Source organism: Rhincodon typus, chromosome 27 (assembly GCF_021869965.1).
Source record: "Rhincodon typus isolate 14 chromosome 27, sRhiTyp1.1, whole genome shotgun sequence".
NCBI lineage: Eukaryota > Metazoa > Chordata > Chondrichthyes > Orectolobiformes > Rhincodontidae > Rhincodon > Rhincodon typus.
This window is the reverse complement of record NC_063358.1, coordinates 6,830,439-6,850,256: the sequence shown is the minus strand read 5'-3', so window position 1 is coordinate 6,850,256 and position 19,818 is coordinate 6,830,439. Positions and strand designations below refer to the sequence as shown.

Here is a 19,818-nt window from a genome sequence, read left to right as displayed (position 1 = left end):
GCATGGTGTAGAATGGGCAAGGTGTAGAATGGGCATGGTGTAGAATGAACATGGCATAGAATGAACATGGCATAGAATGGGCATGGTGTAGAATGGGTATGGTGTAGAATGGGCATGGTGTAGAATTGGGGGAGTGTAGAATGGGCATGGTGGGGAATGGGCATGATGTGGAATAGGTATGGTGTAGAATGGGAATGGTGTAGAATGGGTATGTTGTAGAATGGGCATGATGTGGAATGGGTGGAGTGTAGAATGGGCAGGGTGGAGAATGGGCATGATGTGGAATGGGGGGAGTGTAGAATGGGCAGGGTAGAGAATGGGTATGGTGCAGAATGGGCATGGTGTAGAATGAGCATGGTGTAGAATGGGCATGGTGTGGAATGGGCATGGTATAGAATGGGCATGGTGTGGAATGGGCACGTTGTAGAATGGGTATGGTGTAGAAATGGCAGGGTGTACACTGGGCATGGTGTAGAATGGGCAGGGTGTAGATTGGGCATGGTGTAGAATGGGCAAGGTGTAGAATGGGTATGGTGTAGAATGGGCAGTGTGTACACTGGGCATGGTGTAGAATGGGCAGGGTATAGAATAGGTATGGTGTAGAATGGGCAGGGTGTACACTGGGCATGGTGTAGAATGGGTATGGCGTTGAATGGGCATGGTGTAAAATGGACAGGGTGTAGAATGGACAGTGGCTATAATGGGCAGGGTGTAAATGGGTGTCCAATCTGACTTGGCAGCATTTCACCCTTTCACCTGTTCTAAGTCTCTCCTAATAAATACACGAAGAGACTGGCAAGTTGGCCAGTTTCTGGGGCAGGAAGAAACAAGTGAAGGTTACATTCTGACATACAACCCATCTGCAAAGGTGTGATGGCTGCAACAGTCTTCTCTATTCTTAATTTATTTTTAGAAGCTTTTTGATTGACCTGGAACAAGTGTTTGATTGCATTCAATCCAGCAGAGTTTTCTAATCATCAGCAGCAAAGGCTACAGTGCCATTTCTAAGGAAGTAAACACAGGGTTCTATTCAAAAGAATTTGGCAGCTGGCTTCTAAGTACATTAAAGTTATCGTTTGAATAGATTGACTGGGTACATAACCCCAGAGTAATTGAAAGGCAGCACTAGGAGGAATGGCATGCATCTATTTGGCATAAGCCTTAACAATAGATTATTTTCATTGCTTGTACTGATAAGTTTTAACAATTCCGAACTCAAATTCTTTCATTCTCCTTCATTTAATTTTTGTTTTTGCCCCAGTCATTATTGCGTCTTTCCGATTCAATCCTGAGAGGGTAGATCTTGGCTATGAATGGATTGGTAGACAATTGGCAGCCATTGCTACACCTCTTCTCATTTTTATTTTCACTTGTTTCAAAGCAATAGGAGACATATAAAATGGGCTGCCAGTTTGGGATTTCCTGTTTTACTCCATCGCCCAAACTCAAACCCTGGTGTGTGTGTGATGCCAAAGGAATAATTTTGCTGCTGTTTAAAGTTTTTGAGAAGATTTGTAGCTCGGGTTGTGGATGAGGTTGTAGACATGATCGCCGAGCCGGTGTGTTTAGTTGTAAACGTTTGGTCACCCTGCTAGGTAACATTGTCAGTGCGCCTCCAGTGAAGCGTTGGTGTTCTGTCCCACCTGTTATGTATATGCTTCAGTTTGCTGGGGTGGTTGGCATCACTTCTGGTTTTGTTTTGAACCGGAAGTAATACCAACCACGCCAGCAAACGGAGGCATATAAATAACAAGTGGGACAGAACACCAACGCTTCACTGGAGGCACACTGACAATGTTACTTAGCAGGGTGATAAAACGCTTACAACCAAACACACCGGCTCGGCGAGCCAGTCTACAACCTCAGTGAATGATTAATTTGAATGTCACCCCATCCCTATCTCCCAAGGGCCAGCGATGAGCAGAGCCATTGAACAGGACAGATGTAATAACATGCTGTTTTCAGTTACCGTTATTGATGATAAGTTATAAAAAGACTCGATGAAATAAAATCAAGAACATCTTATTGAACAACAATAAGATTCAATAACAATCCTACAAAATATTACAAAGGTAAAAGAAAGCCATTATAATAGCTCGTTTAACAACCAACAGACAGTTCAAAACCCCTGAAAGCTAATGAGGTCGTTTTGAAGCCTAGACAGATTTTCAACATTGGATTCATGTCAGTCAATTTGTGCACAGAAAGAGACCAAAACTGAAATGTGATACTGATTGGGCTATCTGTTTTCTGTGATTGAGGGATAAATATCACCCAGGTCACCCAGGATAGTTCTCCTACTCTTCTACAAAATATTGCATTGGAATTGTTTACATCCACCTCATGGGGCAACAGGATTCCAATTTAATATTTTTTTCCAACTGAGCCACAGCTGAGACTAAGCAACCTGATCATCTCAAGTCTACCATCTGATTAACAGATTATCAGTAGGGTTAAGCTTTTATCAATTTCTCCACTGCTTACTGAACCATTCACTGCCTCTTGCATGAAGGATAGCCATCTCGAGCACTCAAGCGTCTTGTTCGTGTTCTGATCCAGCACTGTTGTTAAGTTAAAAAACCGAAAGAACTGCGGATGCTGTAAATCAGAAACAAAAACAGAAATTGCTGGAAAAGCTCAGCAGGTCTGGCAGCATCTGTGGAGAGAAATCAGAGTTAACGTTTCGGGTCCGGTGACCCTTCCTCAGAGCTCAAGAAGAAGGGTCACTGGATGTGAAACGCTAAATCTGCTTTCTCTCCACAGATGCTGCCAGACTTGCTGAGCTTTTCCAGCAACTTCTGCTTTGTTACTATTACTAAGTTACTCATTAATATTATTTATTGAGACTAATCTTTCTAGTCTAATCTTTCTCTCAAGAGTACTCCAATGGACTCCACATGAAAGAAAATATGTATAAGTTGTTTACTTCTCAAGAATAAGGTAATATAAACTACAGGACCAATTAAATGCTAAAAACTCTCAGTAAGTCAAGCTCTCTCCATGGAAAGAAAAACTGAGGCTTGGATTTTGTGATGATAATGGCTGTGGAGCTCACTGCATTTATGATCATCACACCACTGATTCTCACAGCATATTTGGGAGTAAAGGAATCAAGGATTATGGAGAAAAGACAGGAAAGTAGAGTTGAGGATTATCAAATCTGCTGTGTTCTCATTGTGTAGCAGAGCAGACTTGAATGGCCTACTTCTGCTCCTACATCTTGTGGTCATATGGAGTCCATACATGCACAGAATAACATGGAAATCCAGAAATTGCTGCTAGTGACTCTATTCTCTTCCATTGTGTGCACTTCATTGCAATCATCAACTGGCGAGAATATTCCATTGTACGCTATTAATCTCAATGTAAATACCCTTAAGATAGCCACATCTTGTTATATCAAGTGTAACTTAATTGACGTTCAAATGAATCACTAATTTCAGAATTATTAGTCCTGATAAGCTAATTCTATATTGATAGAATGCCAAATTCCACAATAATAAGTTCCACATATGTTTAAAAACATTTCTCGTGTTAAAAGAAGTATTGAACTTTATTTCAGTTTCTATTTTAATACACTCACCCATTAATGCCCCTAGTTATCAGAGGCCCAGGCTAATTCTCTAAGGAGATGGTTCCAAGTCCTATCATGGCAACTGATGGAAGTTAAATTTAATAAATAAATCTGGAATATAAAGCCACTCTCAGCTATGGTGACCATGACAACAATTACCAATTAGTGGAGAAATCCATTAGTTCACTAATATCCATTTAGGAAGGAAATCTGCCTTTCTTACTACTTTGGCCTGGATGTGACTCCAGACTCTGAGGAATGTGGCTAACTCTTTACTGTTGTATAAGATCATGGCTCTGAAAGGTTCTAATGTTTCTAAATCCCTCAATTCAGTGGCCAATATATCATTGTGGTCAAAAGACATTCAGTGTTAAGTGGCTTCTCAGCAGTGAAGGCTGCACAGTGACATGAAAGGGTTAATTGGTGAAGACTGCATTAAGCTCCACCCAATCTGATGATGTCATTAAGACTTGGGTGTGGAGAAGCACAACTGCTACGGTCTCAAGGAAGACAGAAATGAACATCTTGATCACCTTAAAGTCTTAGTCTCAATGTGTATTTATTGGTGTAAGTTGTAACTGATTGCTGTCATGCAACAAACTACATCTTGTTTAAGACAGGAGCCTCTTCTTATTAGACTATCTAGTCATTTTCCTCTACCATGTTAGTGAAACAAGACTCTGTATACCCTGCCAGAAATAGGGATAGTGGCAGCTCTCCACATTGAAAGGGGTTAGCATCACATGCTCACATGTGATGTAACAGAATCCCTACAGTGCGGAAACAGGCCATCCAGCCCGATGAATGCACACCAGCCCTCTGTACAGCATCCAGACCCACCCTAGCCCTTTAACCCTGCATTCACCATGGCTAATCCACCTAGCCCGCACATCTTTGGGTTCTGGAAGGAAACCGGAGCACCCGGAGGAAACCCATGCAGACAGGGGGAGAATGTGCAAACTCCACACAGACAGTCGCCCGAGTGTGGAATCGAACCCGGGTCCCTGGCGCTGTGAGGTAACACTGAGCCACCATGCCACCCTAAAATGGTCCTCTGAAATGGTCCAGTAAAGTACTCAGTTCAAGGATATCAGGGGCATTCAATGAATGTTGGCCTTGCCACCAAACCCACATCCCATAATAAACAAAATAATTCATATTGAGAAGTTACTGGGTGAGGATAGTACAATGTGATTAGTTGCCTACTTACTTACTAACATTACTGTTGACGAACGCCACGAGATCCCCATGACTTGACACCAATTTAAGCTGCTATTGGGACAGGGAAAACTAACAGCACAGAAATCACTAAATCTCTGGCAGCGCTTCCTTCACTATTATGAGAATGTATAAAATTGGAGTCAGAGTTAATATTTAAGAGCAGAATTGTTTGTCACTGACTTGAAACATCCATTTGGTTGCTCGCTCATACAATCTGATCTTCCAACATCCTGAGGATTCGCGGCAATTTCTGTTTTTATTAGAGATTGGCAGTGATATTACTTCTGCTTTAAAGTGCTGATTGTTCCACTAGAGTTGAAGCGATAGAGATAATTACAGTCTTTTCAAGTGCTCCATTGCCCAATAAGATTTCCTTCATTTCTTTGCTTTGATAGTACGAACAATAGAGACACCAATATTAAATATCAGCATTGTCCCATAGGCAGGTAGCCTGAGCACAGACACATCAAACAGCGAGTATCCTGTGGGTCACTGTTGAGGGTATGGAGTGTAATTTGTCCCTGAGGCACTATACAATTATTCGGTCCTCTAATACAGGGCCCCTGGGGGCGGTATTTGAGAACATGGACTTGCATTCCAAAGTGAGTCTTTTAAGACATTTCAAATACACTGGTTTATACTCCAGCAAAATAAGGTTCTGGCACCAACAAATAGTTGGCAGTACTGTTAAATTAGCAAGTTAGTCAAATATCCACTTCAGTATAGTGATATTTCATACAGTAACTTGGAGGAAAGCCAACTTTGAATGAATGAAAGATACACATTGACACTTATAGACTTGGATTTTCTGCATTGGATTAGCAAAACAAATTGGCCTTGCTCTGCGCAGAATTCACAGAGAACAGTGAGCAACCTTCCTGAGATGCTTGTTGCCACGGTAATGACTTGAACAAGCCATAGTAGCAAGTTCAACAGTCAGAGCTGCTGATCTCTAACACAAGAGTGCATTAACATCATGCTGCCATTTTTACATCCTTACCCCAACCCAGGTTATTTTTTCCATTTTTCTTTTGTGCTGTTTCCCTTATTTGTTGGCACAGGAAACTTCTTAAATCTCTCACACAAACAAAAATTGCTGGAGAAACTCAGTGGCTCTGGCAGCATCTGTGGAGAGAGAAACAGAGTTGACACTTTGAGTCCTTCTTTAGAACAATTCTGTAAGAAGAATCATACTTGGCTCAAAATGTTAACTTTCTTTCTCTCTCTACGGATGCTGCCAGATCTGCTGAGTTTCTCCACCATTCTCCGTGTTTGTTTCAGATTTCCAGCATCCACAGTATTTTTCCTTTATCCTACATCCATCAATTCAGTGGCCAATATACCACTGCAGTCAAAAGAAGGTCAGAGTTGGGAAGCTCCTCAGCAGTGAAGTCTGTGCAGTGAGTCCACATAGACAAGTATCTTTTACAGGAGGTGGAATCATGACACCCCGGACGGTGATTCAGTGTGAAACTCTAACCAATTAGCCCAGAGATACTAAAGCAAATTTATACATTTCACCACCACTGTCCATTTAATCTAATGCACAACAGCAGGAGCCTCTTGGATTTTTAATCTCATTTCTAAAGAACAGTTACGAGTCAAATTATGCACTTACCATAACTAAGTATTTGGGTCTGTATTGGATGGTTCCAAAGATACCCAGGATGATTGCCATAATGTATAAAAAGTTGGCCAAGATAGGAACCCATTGATAGCCCAGGAAATCAAAGATCTGTCTCTCCAAAGTAGCTGCCTGAAAAATAATGGAAACATATTGACATCTCAGACAGCAACAATACACTACATTACAAAATCAACATACAGCAAGTTACAACAATAACACATTGTGCATTGCAGATCTGTCCTCCTGTATGTTACAACTATTACACACTGTCTATGCCAGCAACAATATGCTCTGGATCCACGGCTCTCAGAATGAAAAGGGAAGAAAATCATATGAGTAATTTCCCTTTTTCCTTCCCCTATAATATTGCAAGTACATGGCTCCCTTTGGGGTTTGGGCCAGTCAGATCAGACATGTCAGGATAGAAATTTAACTCATAGCACCATCAGACACAACATTGTCATTACAACCACTCCATGATAAAACACACCGTGACCAAACAAAATTCACACAATGCAAATTAAAACAGCACAGCATTGTTAGATCCAGAGCTTTGCCAGAAAATCAATCAAGTCTGTAAGAGCCCATTATTAACCCCTTGTATTCTACTCTCTGACACTCACCCACAGTGTTACCTATCACCTTGCAGAGACTTCTGTCCTGTATCACATCTTTTATCCATCCAACTCTGGTCTATTCTGTATTGTGTTCTCCTCTCAATCTAACAACAATGGTCATGTTCTGAGCTTCTGGTGCCCCATGTTGTAAAATCTCTTCCCTTTTCCAGCTCTCACGCCTTCAAAAACACTCCCAAAGCTGACTTTATGAACACCGGCTCAGTCTTTTCTATAATTCTACTACAGCAAGGAACAGATGGATTGCAGGAAGGAACTGGTATATGTTCAAATACCAACTCTGCCAGCATGGTCTTATCTGCTGGAACTATCTGAGATGGCTTGGATAAGTTCACTACCACTAATTCATCTAATTGGTCTTACTGTAGGCTACACATACTGCATGGCAAGGATGCCCACATACAAAGTCTTTGGCAGAAGAGAAACTCAGTCTTGATAAAAAGAAGAGATTTATTGCACATCACTTAATAGCTAGTTACATGAAAATCTTTTGTAAAATCACAGGCTGAACTTAAGAATATGTATCATTTAGCAACTTGGGACTGAACTGTTAATTGCAAACACACAATTGTGACACTAAATAAAAATTGAAAGAACTGCAGATGCTGTAAATCTGTTCTGAGGAAGGGTCATCGGACCTGAAACGTTAACTCTGATTGTTTTCTTCACAGACGCTGCCAGGCCTGCTGAGCTTTTCCAGAAACTTCTGTTTTTGTTGCAATTGTAACACTAGTTAGCTTCTCCCTGGAACAATGCTTTATATCCTTAGGGGCCAAGCTTATTTCATGATGTCAGTTAACCCTCTCAGATATGAAGTGGCTGATAAAATGGGAATGAAATTGCATCACATTATTCTCATTAGAAGCACCAAGAGATTTTTAGACTCAGATGGGCTCATCACATAAGAAATATCAGTGTTCACAGTGCTCTAACTGACACAAACATGTTCTTTTTACTTTTTCATTAACCCAATTCTTTGCTAACAAATAACTCCTTGCAACAAACATAGAAAAGGAGCAGGAGTAGGCCATTCAGCTCTTCAAGCCTGGTGCTCCATTCAATATGATTATGGCTCATCATTCAACTCAATAGCCTGTTCCTTCTTTTCCCCTTTTGATGTCTTCAGCCACAAGTGTTATATTTAACTTCTCCACAAAATCATAAAATCCTTTGGCCATGACTGCTTTCCGCAATGGCGAATTCCACAGGCACACACAAATACAGAACTGATTGCATCATTGCATGAGAGAATGAGAAATTGTCAGGACTTTTACTACAAGGTTCTTCCTGGTACCAGGTCAGTGTGCAAGCACAATGTGGGAAACAGCCATACATTGTATGTTCCCCCATTCACAGCTACAGTGTGGCTTACTCTCCTGCTAAGGATGATTGGAGGGCTCTCAAATCTGGTTAAACAGAGAGTTTCCAGCTATAAGATCATGGAATCAGACAATTGTAATGATGCAGAAAGAGGCCATTCAGCCCATCATGCCTGTGATTCTTTAAACAAGCATCATTACCTCGAGACAACAAGGTTCAGGGCTGGATGAACACAGCAGGCCAAGCAGCATCATAGGAGCAGAGAGGCTGACGTTTCAGACCTAGACCCATCATTACCTCGCGCCAATCTCCTGGCTTTACCCCACACTCTTGTACACTATTTCTATTCAAATAATCGTCCAATGCCGAGTGATTTGCAAAAGTAGCAATTGTGATGTGAAAAGAAAAAAGCCTGTCTCACGCAGCAAGTGGTTCAGATTTGCGATTTACTGCCTGGAAGTGATGTGGAGGCAGGTTCAAGCTGCCATTAGGTGATTGGTTAAATACAAACAACGTGCAAGGGTTATGGGGAGAAAGGAAGAGAAAGGCACAAAGTTACGAGGCTCATTTGGAGAACCCGCGCAGACATAATGAGTGTCCTCTTCCCCTGTGCAGGGTTGACTTCTGGACAGAGAAAGTGTTCAGAAGGGAAATGTGGAAACTGATGCTTATGCTAAGCTTCTGACATTCCAATAAAATTCTTGTAGATTCCTGCTAGTATTTTGCTGCCTAGTCCATTATAGGGATTTCGGTCTGTTATTGCGGTGAAATTTGATTAACATGTGATTGAGAAAGGAAGAGAAGAATCTGCAACACCACAGTGTCAACTGAGATAATATAATTTAAGTAGCTCTGGTCCCTTTAGTAAGTTTTGGCAATTTAAAGCAATGATTCTGGTGATGGATCTGAGAGACTTGTAATGCTGTTTCACACTTCATGTGACCATCCTGTCATTGTCATTGAATTTATGTTATAATTCATTGGTATTCTGTAGCTATCATTAGATCATATACCTTTAATATATTACCATAGTGGGGGTACAGGGGTTGTCAGTTAGCTAGGTTGGCGGGACACCTAGTTTATGATGTAGCATGAAGCCAACAATTTGGGTTCAACTCCCATACCGGCTGAGGTTACCATGAAAGACTCTCCTTCTCAACCTCTCCCCTCACCTGTGATCCTCAGGCTAAACCATCACCAGTCATCCCATTCCAATGAGACTGTAGCCATATGGTCCAGTAAGACAAAGGAAACTTTACCTTTACTATTGTAAAATAATTGCAGCATCACTGTTATGCTACTCTACAGGGCAGTATCACTTCTATGACGAGTGCTAATTCCAAAGGTTCCATGACCACAAACAACACAACAAAAAAATACAAATCGTAGTGAAAACTATCATACTCAGAAATATTATAATAATGCACTCTGTAGTACATTCTAAACTGGTAACACATCTGAAGGTTTAGAAGACCTTGATAAACTGTTGCAGCTTTGGTTATGTTGCTTCTCAATGCTACTTTAATCCTTAGCATGTTAATGCCTTCTTATTAACTCTGCCATCTGTATTCATTCATACCTCGTTGTCGCTACTTAGTAGAATATTCCTTTCATCTTCAACATTGTTGAAATATGATTACATAAGGATGTTTCATAACAGTTATTTTGGATCTTGATTATTTGCATGCTAAAATACTTCAAAGTGATTCCTCAGTCCAAGAGAAACCTCTTAGTGGGAACATGCACTTGGCACTATGCAAGAATCTCTTTGGCAGACGATTCCACAGACACTGTGGAAGCAAGTAAAAAGGGATGACAGGACATTCCACAACCTTGGAATGTCCATTAGCTGAGGTCTCAGTGGAAAGGTCTCCGGTCTTCTTTCTCCCTGAGTCGAAATGTTTAACTAAAGGAACAAATGGTATTTAATTCATAATAACAGCTGCTGATAGCTTTACAAAATACTGAATGAGTGCATTGACTTTGGGAATGCTTGTGCTGCCTGTAGTGTAACTTGTCCTCATTAACAGGATAGTTTAAGTGTCCACTTCTGAATGAATACAGGTTGATTTGCTGCTCCTGTTTACAGGAGTTGAGCCTTCAGCGAATAACATCGACTGGCTTCAAAAGGAGGAAGAGATGGAATCATGAAGTGGAAATGTAGCTCTTCTAAACTGTAATGAGCCTTGGGAAATAGAACATGATATGCGCACCTCATTGAGTTAAAAGCAACTCATTTAGCCATTTGGAGTCTTGTTTACCTCATGGCAACAAATCCTCTCAGCTGTTTGGTAAGTATTGACGATAAATCTGCATTGAATCAATAAAACAGCAGCGACTTAAAAAATTACTAGCATGACATCGCTTGAAACATTAATTATTTATCCCCCAGATGCAAAGGACTTAAGGCCCATTTGTTCCTCCTTCTGACACTTGTTCCCCAGAGTTTTCAAATACCTGGATAATAATTCAGTACAATGGCTCTCAGAGGATTCCTTTGGGGACTCTTCCTTCTTAGCTTCTGTGCAGATCGAGGAGGGGGGTGTGGGTCAGGGAATTTAATTGTTTTCTATTCTGGGCATCCGTCACGCACAACATGTCAAGAAATTAGATTGAATTCTGCACCACAATAACAGCTGTTGTGGGTTTACACTAGATGAGCCTTCTTGCATTCACTCCTTCCTCTTTAACTTTCTATTCCTTTCCTCCTCCTGGCATCTAGTGGCACATGAGGCAGACCAAAGCATGTGCTCACACTATCCCAATAGCTCAGCTTTCCTGGGATGATTCAGCAGCCTTTCACGTTGACCAATATCACTCTGCAGCAAGCATGGCTGACCAGGGCACTCTTCCACTCTTACCATCTACCACTGGGCACATTGGAAAGATTTGTGTTATGAATGCACCATCCTTGGCCCTCAAGTCCAGGTGCGGGACTTGAACCTGGACCTTCTGGCTGGGAATGATACCCACTTTGCCACAAGACGTCCCCCTTGATTTATCCAGCTTTCTCTGAAATGTATCTGAGCTATTCATGTCCATGAGACTTAGCAATTAGGAATATGAACCACAAATAAAAGTGAATATTCCACACATCAATAATGCAAAAATAGCCAGGAGGACACAAATGTAACAAACGTAAGGTGAATCAAGAAAACGGAATCAGTTCAGTTGTTGATTGGACTTTAAAGATATTGTCAAAGCTAAGAATAAATGTAAAAAGATAAATTAATGGCAGTTTCTGAGTCTACCTTTGAGGGAATTGAGCTAGAAACAGAATCATTCTTATTGTCCTTTGCTCTGAATCTTTTTCACTGTCTGTATCTTAACATGGGTAAGTGACCACAGCAGGATTCAGCACTTTACATTTAATCGCACAAAGACGTTATGTATTGTTGGTATACATTCTACAGAGTGACAAAGAATTTACAGGCTATTTGGCCCAACTGGTCTCTACCGGTGCTAATGTTTCACAAACCTCTTCCCAAACCTGTTCATCAACCTCTCCTTCAATTTCGTTCTCACAGAGGCACGTTTTCCTTTAAGTACACCTATACTCTTGGTCTTAGCTACAATGTGATCGGGTCCAGTGACCCTTCCTCAGAATAGAACATAGTGACTTTGGCAGCCAATGTCATGACATAGTGACCAGTGATGAGAGCTGCACGGTTCTTGGTGTTAAAGTTAAAGTTGCCTGTGATCATCTGCTTGGAAAGTCACAGTCTTCAGTGAGCATTGGCTCTTGATCATCTTCAGGTATCTCCATCTTTGGTGATCAATCCTGTAGTGAGAGTTGGTCTCTGTTTGCTCTGCTGGCCCTTATTCATCTCTATGCTCTGCTGAAACTCAGGATTCTTCCCTTCCAATGAAAACTGTTTAATCTCATCAACAAGAACTCATCTTTGTTCTGAGGAAGGGTCACTGGACCTGAAACATTGACTTAATTTCTCTCCACAGATGCTGCCAGTCCTGCTGAGATTTTCCTGCCATTTCTGTTTTTGTTTCAGATTTTCAGCATCTGCAGTTCTTATGGTATTTTTTTTTCACTTTCCTTTAAATCCATTTCCTGACTGTTAAGTTTGCATCTATACTGCTGGGATTTCAACTCAATGACAAGTTTATCCCATGGCTGTCTGATTTAAGATGTTCAGTCCCACATATATTGTCTCAAAAATCTTTTTTACACTAAAATCCATTGACTGTGAAGTGTTCTGTAATTAAGAGCAATCATTATTATTAACTTCTAAGCCATGCTCCTGGTCTACTCAGGAAATGTACATAACATTGCTAGCAGAAAGCAGAGCATCATTTACAAGGAGGGTCAATGATTAATATTGTATCATTTACTACTTAAGATTCACAGATTAACTCTGGGTGTAATACATGGGACTGTACAAAGCTATCTGACGTCAGTGAGCTAAATCCTGGAATCAATTTAGTTGTTTTTTTGATGAACCGTTGCCACTATTTATGGTGTAAGAGGTCAGTCATAATATCAATAATTGGAAGTACAAATTCCAAAATTAGGGGCTCACACCAATGTGGAGCTTTTGGTTAATACAAAGGAAGGTGTAATATGTTTCATGCTTTGGAGAAATGGGCAGCAAGCAGAGAGATTACTGACAATCTGAATACATTGGTGATGTAGTCACATAGGGGGAATTTTACATTTCCGACAGACAGAAAGTGATGGAATTAGCTGGAGAAGAAAAGGGATTTAATGCACAACATCAAACAGCGAAAGGTACAATTCTTTACTGTATAATTGGAGCAGATAGTAGAATGAGGCAGATATGGGAGAGGAAGACTGACAGAAATTGTAGCAAAGGGAAGCAGAGGGTAGAATGGACAGGATGGATAATTAGATGGCTGTAATTTCAAATCTGATGCTGATTTTGCTTTTGTACACCTCTAATGCAATTTTAACCGTGTATACCTCGCTCTGTATAAACACCCTATGATGCATGTGTCCTTGTTTGCTACGATCTGCCTGTGCTGCTCACAAAACAAAACTTTCCACTGTACTTGGTTAATGTGACAATAGTAAATCAAATCAAAGGATGCGTAAGATGAAGTTGACCAGCTCAGAGTGTGTAAAGGCAGCACAGATTGGGCAAAGGGGGAGCTCCACAGCCATCTAATCTAGTGATTGGAATGAGATCAGCCAGGTGGACCTCATAGAATATGAGTTCCCTGATTGGGGCAGTTAATCTGGTCCAATCAAGGAGTCCTGGCTGACAGATAAGAACAGGAGTGTCTGGAGTTCTGTTTACTCTAAGAGCCGGCTCTGAGCTAGCTGGTCAGTGTCACGTGCTGTGTATGTGTGAATAAACGGGGACTTGGTGATGGAATACCGGCCTATGTGGAGTTATGTCACTACTTTCTGGGAAGATGACGTTATCACATGAAAAAATGAAGGAAAACCATGGCAACGTGTAAGGAGACACTCATACAGTTGCAAAACCGGTGTAAATTTGGCAAATAACTGTCTATGTAGATAATGGAAAATGATGCATTTTGATTAAAAAACCAGAGATAATTACTCCTTGGAAAATAAGAACTGCAATGGAGTAGAGGAACAAAGAGGGGACAGGTACAGGAATCACTAAAAAGGAGCGATAGATCTTAATAAGGCCTTCAAACATGCACAAAACACCAAGGTTCTTTTCTGCAGTATTAGAATACAAAAGCAGAAGAATCACATCAAACTTAGATAGAACACTGGTCAGAATATTTGTGCAGTACTCTGCACAGCTCTGGCACACGTATTGTTAAAAGAACATAGAGAGAGTGGAGGAAAGGCAAAACAATACTCCAAATATGATACTGGAACTGAGTGGGTACACCTATTGGAAGGGGTTTCTGGAAGATGAGAGATGCTATGATAAAGGTATTTAAGGTAATGAAAGAGTTTGATAGGGTAGGTCTAAAGATATTTCCATTTGTGGGGGAGACCAACACTCAGGGACATAAATATAAGACAGTCTTTAATAAATTGCAAAGGGTATCCAGGAGAGTGATGGGAACATGGAACTGGTAGCGCAGGGAGTGGTTGAGATAAATAATAAAGATGCATTGAAGGGAAAGTTGGCTAAGTACATAAGAGGGAAAGAAATACAAAGATAAGGTCAGATGAAGTCTCAACTCAAGAACAAACACTGCCATGGACCAATTGGACCAAATGTCCTGTTACAAAGCTATAAGTTGGATGTGATTCTATATTATTGTGTGATATATATAACAACCCATAAGTATTCATGAGGTTAGATGTTGGGCACAGAACCCAGCTGTAGCTGTTGACCCATTTGAAGACAGGCAGTGGAAAATGTTCAGAGAAGGACAATAAAAATACCACTGCAGGTTTTATATCACTGACTTTGTGGAATGACTCAGAAAGCTCCATCAACTCATCTTTTTCTTTTATTGTCCTGGGTATTGATGACAATTTTAAAGTCCAGTCAACCACTAAATACTCAACCACTGAATTGAAGTCTCTTTCTTTAAAACATTTCATGTCTTTCATGCTCTCGATCGATTGGCTGTTCTTTTTTAGGTTGGTACATGGAAGGCTAAGTTCTATTTGTGATTGGTTACTGCATTGCATATTTGTACTTCTCTTCTGACATCTGCTATTTTTACATGGTGTCATATTACCTTCTGAATTAGACACTCCATTTTAACACCTCTGCCTGTAATGCTGTCTGTGCCACTTCTTTCCTGAAAATGTAGAACAGCAAAAATAAACAGGAAATGTGTGATATGTCATCTTTCTATGTGATCGGATTTAATCCTAAACAAATACCTTGCAGTTAATTAAGTGGTGCTAATGTTTTCCAAAAACTTTGAAGTTAAAAATGGAAAAGAAAGTCTGTCTTTCGGAATGCTCAAAGAATCTTAGTCATCCACAATGTATTCCTCTAAAACATGGCAAGACATCTCATCCTGGGTTCCTCCTCCATAATGGTAAACAAGGAAAGTATTCACGGTTTTGAAATTATGAATGACATCAATACTGTGGCCACAAATGAGGATAAGAACATAGATTAGCATCATAGAATAGCTGCAGCACAGAAAGAAGCCTGAGAACAAGAATGTGAGAAAACCTTAGCAAGTCATCTAGTATCTGTAGAGAGAAAGAGTGTTAATATTTTGGGTCAATGACCTTTTATAAGTAAAAACAGAATTTGCTGGAGAAACTCAGCAGGTCTGGCAACATCTGTGGAGAGAGAAATAGAGTTAATGTTTTGAGTCCAGTGACTGATGAAAAGTCAATGGATTCAAAACATTAACCCTGTTTCTCTCCACAGACCTGCTGAGTTTCTCCAGCAATTTCTGTTTTTGTTTCTGATTTACAGCACGGCAGTTCTTTTGGTTTTTATTTTGGAAGTAAGGGCACTAGTCTATAGTAAAGTCAACATAGTCTTGGGAGATGATTGGTGGCGGCTTAACCTGGGGGGGTTGGGGGTGGGGGGACGCGGGATGGGGTGGTGAGCAGCCACTACACCTCAGGCAAGGTTGAGAAGGTGGGACCTTCATAGAAACGTCAGATGGTACAGGAATTGAACTGTGGTATCACACTGCAAATTGCAAACCAGCCATCCAGCCAAATGAGCTAACAGACACCCAAGGACCATTGCTGTACCCCATATTCAAAACACGAATAGCTGAGTGTTCCAGTAATAAATGGGACACCCCATTCCTTCATTTCTCTTGACATTCTGCAGAAAATAATCTAATGTTTGCATTTATACTTCACTTTTGATTTTACTGAGATGCTTCGTTGGAATGGGCACTTAAGATAGGTCAACTTATAATGTCTGAGACTAAACTACATAGAACCTTGGGTCCTTCTCATCGATAAAAAACATTACGTTTCGTTCTACAAGTTCTCCTGCAAGACAAACCACAAGCCATCAATGTCTCCAGGACTTCTTGTCAGATAAATGTTTGTCGCCAATGGAAACAATCCAGTATTGATTCTAAGTGGAAACTGCAGCTTCTGTTTTGTATTAAAAGGTTACTGTTATATCGACCCACACAATACACAACATGCTCTTTATCTGAAAGTAAATCAACACAATTATTTCTTGTTAATGTAAGCACTTGACAACATACAAAAAAGAGCTGATTTCACTTGTAGCACTGAGAGCTTAACAGAATAAGGGATATATGAACTATTTATTTCCACAATTATGAAATTCTCACAATGTTGAAGAGATTCTAAATCAACTTGATGTTTACTGGTTAATGATGCAGTGTTTTGGGTGCTGATTTCTAGGCTAGTATTTATTACCCTTGAGCAGGAAGTGGTGAGCCACTAATTTCAACTACTAAAGTCAATCTGGTATGGATACACCCACAATATTGTGAGGAAGGGAGCTCCAGAATTTTGACTCAGTGACACTAAAGGAGTGGTGATATATTTGCAAGTCAGGGTGTTGTGTGACTTGAAAATGAATTTGCAGGTAGCGGTGTTCCTTTGCTTCTGCTGCCCTTTTGTCTTCCAGATTGTAGGTGTCATGGGTTTGGAAGGTTCTGATGAAGGGGTTGTGATGAGTTGCTGCAGTGTGCCTCATAAACGGTGCACTCTTTTGCCACTGTGTTGAATGAGTGAATGGTTAGTGTATGGATGGGGTGCTGATGAAGTGGAATGCTTTGCCCAGGATAGTGTCAAACTTCCCAAATGTTGCTAGAATTGCACTCATCCAGACAAGTGTTTTGTCGGTGGTGAAAATATTTTGGCGAGTCAGGAGATGGGTTACTCACTGCAAAACTCCCAGACTCTGTTCAGCTCTGTAGCCACAATATCGATGTGGCTTGTCCAGTTCAGTTTCTGATCAGTGTTAATCGCATGATGTTAATAGTTGTGGATTTTAAGATGTAATGCTACTGAATGTCAAGAGATAATGATTAGAATTTCTTTTGTTGGAGTTGGCCAATGCCTGGAACTTATTTGGCAAAATTATGCAGCCAAAGCCTGAATATTGTCCATGGTTTTCTGCATGTGGATGTGAACTGCTTAATATTTGAGGAGTTGTGATCGGTGCTAGACATTGTGCAATCATCAGCAAACATCCCACTTCGAACCTAATGGTAGAAGAAAGGTCATTGATGAAGCAGCTGAAAAGGCTTGGGCCTAAGACACTACCCCCGATAAACTCCAGCAGAGATGTCCTGGGACTAAAATGATTTATTTCCGACAAACACAATCATTTCCCTTTGTGACGAGTATGACTCTCAACCAAGGGAGAATTTAGCCCATGCTTCCTATTGATTCCAGTTTGCTAGAGCTCCATGATGCGACATGTGATCGAATCTGACCTTGATGCTAAAAGCAGTCACTCACACCTCACCTCTAGAATTCTGCTGTTTTGTCCATGTTTGGACCAAGACTGCACTGAGGGAAAAAGTGAGTGACCCTGGTAGAACACAAACTAAATCTCAGGCCTCTAAAGAGGCCAGCTCGAAGATGACTAGCTTCAGGCTCAGAACGAAGAGGCCCAGACTTGGTGCTGAAAAGAAAAGTTGTGAGGGAAACAAGTATCAGGAAGAGAAAGGGCTCCAGTCTAAATCCAAAACAGAAGTACTCAATGAATACTTTGCGTTGAACTGTGTTGAAGAGGGATCAGAGAGGTGATCTTGTGTTTGAATGTAAATATTATGATGGTGAAGAAATTATATTTTAGATTGATTAATTGGCTGGACCCAAATTTTTTGCTGTCAATTAGATTCAACTTATATATTTCTGTCAGGAGCTCTGGCAGTATTCATAGCTTTCACTTCATTTATGGTAAAGGCAGACTTCATGAGAAGAATGAAATGGGAATAGAAAGAAAGACCTTGCATTTTATAGCACCATTAACAGGTTGAGAAAGTCCCAAGTACTCTTTCTTTCTGTGGGTGACTGCTGTAACATAGGAAATACAGCAGTCAACTTTCACTCTGCAAGGCCCCACAAACAGCAATGTGACGAGTAAATACTCCCTCTAATGCTTTTCTGGGTGAGTCCCAAAAGTGGAAGTCAATGCTCAATCATGCGATGAGCATGTAGGGGGCCTCAGAGCAGCTGCATGGCCTCGCAGATTTGAGGCAACACTGCTTTGAGAATGTTACAGGTGGCGTGGTGGCTCAGTGGTTAGCGTGCTGCCTCACAGCGCCAGGGACCTGTGTTTGATTCCACCCTCGGGTGACTGTCTGTATGGAGTTTGCATGTTCTCCCTGTTTCTGCTGGGTGCTCCGGTTTCCTCCCACAATCCAAAGATGTGCAGGGTAGGTGGATTGGCCATGCTAAATTGCCCGTAGTGCCCAGGATGTGCAGGTTAGGTGGATTGGCCATGGGAAAGAGTGGAATGTTCTTTGGAGGGTTGGTGTGGACTTGTTGGGCTGCATTTTCCATTTCCACACTGTAGGGATTCTACAATTCATGTTAGTCGAGAAGTAATTATTGGCCAGGACACCAAAGTGAATTCTATTATGCTTCTTTGAATGAGTGTTTTGGGTTTTTCACTGCGGGTGAAGGAGCTGAAGTGTTTTGATTTAGCGATGCATCCAAAAAGCTGCACCTCCAATATCTCGTTGCAGAAGTGCTGTCCTCTCAAATAATGGGCACAAATCCTTGAAGACAATTTCTTTTGTTCTCACACTAATAGTCATTAGGATATGTAATGCTTTTACTACAAGTGACCTTGACAATAACAGCACTGTAGCTTTAAATGTTAAATGAGAGATATCCAATTGAGCTATTAAAGAAAAGGTCACATTCTGAACGTTAATGAAAGACATCGCCGGACCTTTTTTTTTTAACTATCTTCCTTTGCTGTTTATCCATGTAAATTGCTGTGTTGCGTCTCTCTGAATAAAGAGCCTTTCCTGGGTTGCCAATTCCAGGGTAAAATTATGGCATGTTGCAAGCCGATTCCTTCATTTAATTGGTGCTGATTATACCCAACTAAAACCTTCAGTGTAGCTGTGCACACTTACTCCTTCATTACCACGTAATTAGTTTGCTCCATGGTACACTAATTTGTAATTCTTTGAGCAAACAGTTCAGCTTAATTGCAGTCTCCTTGCGCCTCATTGTTTATGTACCTGACTGTGGTAACATCTTAAAAACGTACCTTCTCTTCCCGTTTGTCGTTGAAATAAAAATATTAATTATGGAGATGTCCTTCAAGGCTTTAACTGCAAAAGGCTGCATTGAGAACAACAAGCTTAGTTGCAGCAACAATACTGGCAATGCATGTTTGATCTTTATTTCAAACTATGTTTGACCACGGAGGTATATCAGCCAAGCAGGATAATTGCCTTCTTCCTTTATTGGCAACAGGATCTACTGAAGAAAAGGCCTCCAGAAAATGGAGCTTATCCAAAATTCTGCTGTTTGTATCATAGGTTGCACCAAATCCGAGACACCCATCATGCTTGTACTGCTCTACACTGGC

General features: G+C 40.8%; 1 protein-coding gene across 1 annotated transcript in view; it reads right to left on the bottom strand.

Annotated features, from left to right (window-relative positions):
- Positions 1 to 19,818, bottom strand: part of LOC125486245 (sodium/potassium-transporting ATPase subunit beta-1-interacting protein 1-like) — a 340,423-nt gene that overhangs the window by 28,113 nt on the left and 292,492 nt on the right. The window contains exon 2 of the mRNA XM_048612918.1: positions 6,414 to 6,551. Within this exon, the coding sequence (XP_048468875.1) occupies positions 6,414 to 6,551 (138 nt within the window). The remainder of the gene's footprint in view (positions 1 to 6,413; positions 6,552 to 19,818) is intronic.